Source organism: Branchiostoma floridae, chromosome 16 (assembly GCF_000003815.2).
Source record: "Branchiostoma floridae strain S238N-H82 chromosome 16, Bfl_VNyyK, whole genome shotgun sequence".
NCBI lineage: Eukaryota > Metazoa > Chordata > Leptocardii > Amphioxiformes > Branchiostomatidae > Branchiostoma > Branchiostoma floridae.
Window position 1 is genome coordinate 10,769,009 of NC_049994.1, and position 8,030 is coordinate 10,777,038.

Genomic DNA, 8,030 nt, shown 5'->3' on the forward strand with positions numbered 1-8,030 from the left:
TACCGAATTGGTGTTAGCTATGGTAATAGGTGTGAACCAGCGATAACTTTACGTTTAGCCTAACTGAAGTGCACAGAGTGATAGGAGGAGGCCATACTTCACTACAGAGAGTCAAGCGAGCGCCTTTTCAGCGGTTTCGTGAGATAAGATTTCATCGTGTTAGGCACAAGGACGCGTAGTAAAACAAGATCAGATTCCTCTTATCACTCTGAGACGGCCGACCAATAAAGCATATCATTTCTCACTCATGCAAATAAGTAAGTCAAACCTTAGTTTTTCTTTCACACACACAAGGAAAATCCTTGTACTATATTTCTACAAAAAATGTGTATCATCTCCACTATCTCTAGTTCCACATATACCTGCATGTAAAAATCCAAAAGAGCCTAAAAAAACCAGACATTTTATCTTGTGTAAATAAGAATAGGAAAAAGTTATCATCAGTAACTACTCATCAAGGTAGAATACTCAATGTACACACAAATATTGTCTCACATACTTGAAACAATTGGGAAATTGCATGCAAAAGTATTTACTGTAGAAGTCTAGCTCTAGACTCTCCTCTATCGAAGGACCATCAGAGGAGCATAGAGAACATAGAGTTCATTTCAAGGCAAGAAAATGATGCTGTACTCTATCAATGTTTTTTTCAGGGCAGAGGAATCTAAAGCAGGACTGTAGTCATCCTTTACTATGGGCCTTTGGTGGGAGGCAAGGGGTTATGCCATAGTGCCTCCAGTTAAACTAACCTGTAATATGTCAATCTTTTTATCTTTGGGTTCCCTTTCATCATCTGCCAAGGTTTCTTGGCACGGATTCAGGGTTTGTCAGGAGAAAAATGCCTCTTCGGTATCTCAAAAGCTATCAGAAGGGTATGTAAGATGGCAAGAAAAGAATTGAAATTTGAACAAGCCCCTAAAGTCTTGCTTTATCCCTGTGTAATCTTTATAATGCACGTTTGGGAATCTTGTCATAGAACAAGAATGAGGTGGTCTGGGTATATTTCTTGTAAGCTGTAAGGATGTAAATCATGGAATTTGATTTATTTCTACAAAAATAAACTTAAGTTTTACTTTCCACAATCTCTGTGAATGAATTCAATAGGACGTAACAATACACATTAAATGAAAAATACCAAATGATTTGCAAAATAAAAGTTTTAAATCTGTGATGTACTTTTTACTCATAACCTTTCTGTCGAAGAACTACTTGGTTTTTCAGTGCCATATAGACCCCATTTTTTTTCGATCAATAACAAAAAGACCTCATAAAAGGGCAGCTAAAACTGATAGAATTCAGTGTACACAACTCAATTTGTTTAAGTATCAGTTATACAGTGTTATGTTCCTATCATAACATTGCACTTTTTTCCAAATAGACTGAATGTCTAATTTCATACCACGAACATAAAATGCTTACAAGTAGCAAGGAGGTTGAAAGAGGGACAACCTCCTTGCAAGTAGTATGTGTTGGGGTGGGGGTGGGTGTCGCGGTAGTGCTCTCCAAGCAGAAGTTTGGCTTTGATTGTGTTTTGATTTATTTTAGGGCTTTTTTGTTTGGAGTTCTATTTTGTACTGTTTTCTTTATGTCTGCCAGCCTGACAAAAATTGCCTGAAATATGTCAAAATACAGTCGGAGCTGAATGTCTGCTTGGAAAGTAGTGAAGGAGAAGGTGTAGAAAAATGAAAAAAAAACCTCAACGTACACACCCACGCACACACATAAAGAGACAAGATTTAACACTGCCATTTGCTATGGGAGGGTGAAGGCGTAAGAAAGGTCAGCCACATATTCTTAGCACACGGATCAGTTAATCGCATCAGTCTTTTCTCTCACAGTCATTAGTTCTGTCAAGATGAGACCCACTTTTTTTGGTACTGTAAAAAAAGCAAAAACAAGATGGTATCATACAATGCTTTATTACTCAAATATTTGTTACCACAGTAACAATATGATGATAACACAGAAGCTTGACTCTTAAAGGCAATACTTTTAGGTACAATTTTCCATACATAAAGGTATGTAGCTCTGGAAAAATTTGAGCAGATTTAAATTAAGTTTCAAGCTCAGTTTTGTTCTTTTCATGGTAATCTGTATATTTAAGGTCTATCCTTGGCAACTGGATTTTCTAACAAGTACCCTTTAATAACAAAAAAATCAATTACGTGAAATCCAGTTAAACATGTACCTTACTTAAGATGGCACAATCAAATATCAACTAACTTCTTATACCTTTGCAGATGTTTCATCATGAAAGCAAAATACTGACATTGCAGTATACATGTAGTTTTGAAACGCACACAGACATAAAGGAATACATGTACTTCTCAAGAAAGATTTTATTAATGTACCATTTTCATTACTGACAATTTGTAACTTGAATTCCACTAATTTCCAAACAAGGAACGTAAAAAAAATTCCCAACTAAGGAAGCCATCAACGATGATGTTAAAATTTTAAGAGCTTGTTGCCTTTTTCACAGTTCTGTTTATGATGCTCTAGTCTAGCATGTTAAATCAATGTCCAGAAGAAAAGTGTCTAACTAGTCAAGCCCTGAACTGTGAAGCGTCACCCTTGCCTAACTGACTGAGAGACAAAACCAGCCACAGCTGAAACATATCCTCTCCTAGATTCTCTCTGACATGGGGAGGTCAGAGGTCACATCAAGGGTCAAGGTGACTGCCATGTTTGCAAGGACAGTCTGGGACTAAAATAATACAGAGTAAACATCCTCATACTTACATTTTGGGTAGCTGTGATAAGGGGTGGGACTTATTTCTGAAGCTTCATTCAGGAGAAAACTTTGTCCTTTTATAATCATTTGAAAAAAGAAAGAATGTAAACATTTGTGTCAGAATTATGTTCAAAGAAAAAAAAGGAATCTTACTCTCTCTCTCTCTATCATTTGATGTTGTTGTCACTAAAAATCACAATGAAATTTGTGTGTCTTAAACAGTAAGTTTTCTTACATTAACTTCAAAAGAAAAACATCATTTTGAGCATGATTTGGGAATATTTAAACATGTAACAAATACATGAAGAGGAATTATACTCATATTTCTCTACTATTAATAGTATTTTTTTTAAATAATATTATAACATAAAAATGACTTAAGAACATAATACAAAACCTTATTACTAGAAACTAAAATAATCATGACACAACATACAAGTAGGAGTCAAGGTTGTCTCTGTAAATTTGATCCCTTGAATGTCCTTTTCAATGGCCTGAATAAAGCCTAAGAGAAATCCCAACAGTACAGTCACCTTCCTGCCTAACAAATACGAGCCTCCTGTGGTGGTTGCCCATCTGCCTAACCTTTAGACTTGGGTACCAGGTACCTCATAATGCCTAACTTTTCAAACTCTACCATCATCTGTTCAGCCCACCCTTTGTTGGCCTGAGGGTTGATGGGGCTCGGATGCATTATGAACAAAACTGGAATATTCAACCCCGTCATTTTCAGCGCGTACTGGGCCCGCTCCTGGGCGAACCTTCCCACGCCAACGATCATTTTCACCTGGAGCAACCGGATCACCTCGACCAGAGCGGTGTCACACGCACTTAGCAACGGCTCTCGCTGCGTCATGTGTAAACTTGGCGGGGTGACATTCTTCCCCGTTTTGGTCATGAACACGAGGGGGCAATAGTTGTGAACAAAACACCGCCGAAAGAAGTTCTCGGGCGTTTTGCAGAGCGTACGGAAAAGGCCCCAGAAACGAGTTCCGCTCACCTCGCTGTGCGTGCAGGCCAGGCCCGTGATTAGTCGTTTAGGGTGCTGGAGGGCCGGTGGATTCACGTTTCCGCTGATCTTCAGAAAGTCCTTCACGAAGGTGGTGTCACCAAAAGGAACCTAGAAATGATCACATACAGGTCATCAGCAACTTCATGGCCTTACATACACATTGTACCTAAGTACTTGTCCAAATTTTACGGAATTCATACAAGTTTTACGGAATATATTATTAAGTGAAAAGAATGAATAATGAATATGATGAATTTATATGAGTGTTACTAATAGTAAGGATCGCATGTTTTCTGTTCAACTTCTAAGAATTTTATAAAATTGGTATGTACTATTGTGCATCATAAAACAAACTTTTAGGGTTCTTCTGGGGAAACAAAATGGCTTAGCCAGATGTCAGTTTCAGAAAAAAACACCTGACCTGTCCTTGTTTTTCTCACCAGTATTTGGTAATGATTACTATTTGTTGCCATGATGATTAGAGAAGTCATGAAAAAATTATATAATACTTTCTGAGATTTGGGAGGCCTTGAACTAAGAGGAAGTGATCCCATTTGTAGAAGATATAAATCTAGATCCTTGAATTCCTTTGAGGATTCTTCCCCATTTCAAGACACAACTAAGGCAAAGCACCCCTAGTAGATTCCTTTTATACTGCATCTCGCTGCAAGTGTGACACTTGATGATTTTACTCAGCTGTATTGGTTAAACGGTCAGACATATGACTGTCTGTGTATCTTCATTTCTGTATGTTCTCCATGTATTACTTCCGATGTTGTACATGTAGATCTGTGACATCATCTTTGCATCTATAGATTGAAATCAACATGACAGCTATGTCTGTTTTGGATGTCCAAATAATTCCAAACAGAACTAAGGCCACACCAATTTAATTTGTTGATTCACAGATTCTGAAAACCAGGTTTGTGCCATGGTGCACTTTTTTTAAAATGCGTGATTCACAGCGTGAACCAACAAATTAAATTGGTGTGGCCTAAAAGAAAAGAAAAGAAAAGAAAAGAAAACCAAAGACAAAATCCATGTTCTATGCATGATGATGATGAAGCATGCCTCATTTTCTAACACCAGTCCCACTATGCAATGCATGTAATTGTCAAGCAACGGCCCTGGTGTAGTGGCCTGTGTTTTATCCTCCTTACTGTGTTAATGCTAGCCAGCGGTCAGCCAATCAGATACTACTCTGAGACTCCTATTGTTGGCATCACTGGCCAATGATGGCTTGCCAGCACAAATGCAGTGAGAATGGTGGATCACAGGCAGTGCAGCTGCTTGATACAGTGCTTGATATACACACTTGCAAATGCAACCACATTTTGCTTGGTGCAACTTAATTTCAAACCCAGGTAGCGCAGTGTGCAACCTGAAATGTTGTAGTTGGAACAACACTTCTCCCTCACCTATGCTTTTATATTTACTTCTTGATAACAAAAGAAGTCATATGAAAATGGAAGAAAAAATATGGATAAGTAGCAGATTTGAAGAGAGGAATAACTTGGAAGAGGGGCAACCTGAAATGTTGATGGCACAACCTGGCTTTTGACTCAGGTTGTTGCCTGAGCAAGCTGGCTGAAAAAAAGGTATTTTGAGCTTCTGTTGACATATACAATCAGAGTGCCTGGCATTCCCCTATACCTACCCCATTCTGAGCCATTCCAAAAGGACCAGGGTTCATCCCTAAGAACAGCACATCTTTGTGAGAACAGCAGTACTTCATAACGTAGTCCTTATGTGTCTCCCGCGCATAGTCCAGAGGATTGTACAAATGCGTGACCGGATCCCGAAACACGAGGTGTCTCAACGTCTCGCACAAGTTTGCCTCAATCTGTAAGAACTTCATTGCAATGGACCTGTCCACTGTGACAGCATCTGCAACAGGTGGTTCAGCAATTTCATTGGCTGACTGTTCTGATTTCTGATTGGCTGCTTTGTTTGAGTCCGTCATTTCATTGGCTGTTGAAGTCTGGGTCAAAGTGCTTTCATTTGTCTCTTCAGTATGATCTCTACTTGATGAAGGGGAAGCATAGTTGGTATTTTCGACAGAAATTTTTTGGTGATCCTCTTCTGACATGACCAGCACTATTCTCTGTCCTGATTCCTGTTTGGGAGATGATTCGGCAGCATGGCCCTGATTGGATAATGTTGGCACTGGCTGACCAATGGGTGACTCTGTCTCTGCAGCACAGTTTCTTGGTACAGAATGGCTTTGTTCACACACTTCCAGGGAGGTAGAACACCCAGCCACTACTACCCCACCAGTTGATGGGTTATCAGGCTCACTGTTGTTGTTCGTTATCAAAGCCTGGTCCCCTTCAAGACGTGGTCGCTTCGAGGGGAAGCCATCTTGCCCTGACATCTTTGAAACACCAGTGGAGGCACCAAAAATTCTTCAATCTGAAGAAAGAGAAGAAAAACACTTTGAGCTCTTGAAATTTGCAGCAGAGATATTGCTTTAATTCTGCACCTGCATGCTGTCATATATTTTGTGTAGTGTTGTTTGATTTCTACATTGCCTCATTTCTAACACAGCCTATATCACCTGGGGACACAAAATCATACAACAGATATTTCCCTGAGGTACGTCTAACCCCCACAGGATGGGGAACAACAGACGTTAAACCGGAGAGTGAGTGAGTGAGTGAGGTTTCCCTGTGTCAAAGCCAGTATTATGATGACTGCAATACCAAATACTTTCTCAAGGGGGCATGGCTGCATTGCAATAGTGAGTTCCAGCTTAGCAGACAGCACATAAACATAGTCTGCCAGATTCCATAGGATGCTGGAAAAATAGTAGACATTTGCCAAATAGACTTAATATGCCCAAAGCTATAGCCGGCTATAGTAGTACAGTTTGCAATCTTGGGAGTCAGGAGATTCAGTCTGCCCCCAAATAACAGAAGTTGTTCAAAGTCAAAAGTCTTATCTTAGCAAAGAGGTCTTTTCTAGCATTTCCATGTCAATCAAGCAAATTCTGATTCACATTATCTATATCTATCAATGTTCCATGGCGTTGGTATGGTAGTGGGTAAGGCTCAGAATCAAGAGGTCCCAAGTTTAATATCCCCATGCCCTGATGTTGTGCCCAAGTTTTCCTTACAATGGAGTGGCGCCCATCAAGCGTCTCTGGCAAAAACAACACACTATGGATATCTTGCGCCAATGTACGAACATCTACACATCATTGAAAAACAAATCTTACTGACTGGTAAGTGCATGGCCTTGTAAACCATGTGTTGTAGTGGAGGAAATTATTTGTTTTCTATTCTTCCTCAAAAATGTCAATCAGTGTTTAATTGACAGGAACCTTCTGTCAACAGTGGAAAAATTCTTGTATTTGTGCAACTTTACACAATCTTCGTTATCTTCATCAGGGTTATATAAAGGTTTGCATTATGTTTTATTGACTGCCTGTAAATAGCTGGAAAAATCCTTATTGACAGGGGTAAATATCGTTATTGACAGGTTTAGCCTGTCAATGGTGGGAGAAAAGTATCATAGGCTTAGCCTGTCAATAGTGAGGGGAGGGATAGAAATTCTGCTAATAGCGGTAAAAAAAACTAGCCTGTCAATAGCCTATGTCAATTATAAAATTATTGAATGACAAGTAGTAAGTAATTATCTAGGCCTAGCTAGGTACATTGTTAGTCAGGTAAGAATACTTTATATATTACATGTATATATTTCAAACCTGGCACAACACATGATATGTGAATTTTGGATATCGTACTTATGGAGATTTCAAAGATAAATTCATATTTAAGTGAACTGTTTTAAGAACAAGATCGACAGATACACAGAGGCCGAGATCGTCGGAGGAGCGTCAGTGGGCTTCCAGCCTTCCAGCTCCTGACTGCAGAGACATGGGGTCTCTGCGGTTCAGGTAAAGAAATGTTATCGTCATATCTCCTTGATGGAATATCAGCTGCGTACGCGTATCGAAACAAAAACATTGGCAGATTTGCACCCCTCCCCCTACCTTTAAAATCATAAGAAAAGACACGAAAACACTCGCCAGTGCAAGTGGCATTCACATAAAACCCACAGATTGATGGTGGGTAACCTTCCCGAAAGCAAGAATCATAAATTTGGTAATTTCTTTGACTCGTTTTGGTGAAAATTCGGGTGAAAATATCCCAATTCTGTTCCTACCTCAAAGTGCCCTCCCACTCTGTGACGATACACTGCTATTTGTAAGGGTTATTTTGATTGGTTACTTGAAACCATCACAGCCAATCAGATGAGATTTTCTAAAAGTGTGGATGACGT

The 8,030-nt window shown here is 39.4% G+C and overlaps 1 protein-coding gene across 1 annotated transcript; it reads right to left on the bottom strand.

Moving 5' to 3' along the window:
* Positions 1–1,903: 1,903 nt before the first annotated feature.
* On the bottom strand, positions 1,904–8,021 carry LOC118403468 (single-strand selective monofunctional uracil DNA glycosylase-like). The gene is made up of 3 exons (XM_035802184.1): positions 7,914–8,021; positions 5,404–6,158; positions 1,904–3,854 (listed from the first exon to the last, which is right to left on the bottom strand). The coding sequence occupies exons 2-3, from the start codon at positions 6,118–6,120 to the stop codon at positions 3,315–3,317; spliced, it is 1,257 nt and encodes a 418-aa protein (XP_035658077.1). The 5' UTR covers positions 6,121–6,158; positions 7,914–8,021; the 3' UTR covers positions 1,904–3,314.
* Positions 8,022–8,030: the final 9 nt, after the last annotated feature.

Excerpts from the sequence above, each read along its gene's own strand:
- LOC118403468 (XM_035802184.1), bottom strand. The coding sequence starts at position 6,120 with ATGTCAGGGCAAGATGGCTTCCCCTCGAAGCGACCACGTCTTGAAGGG. Across the intron at positions 3,855-5,403 it reads TTGGAATGGCTCAGAATGGG|GTTCCTTTTGGTGACACCAC; the intron begins GTAGGTATAGGG and ends GATCATTTCTAG.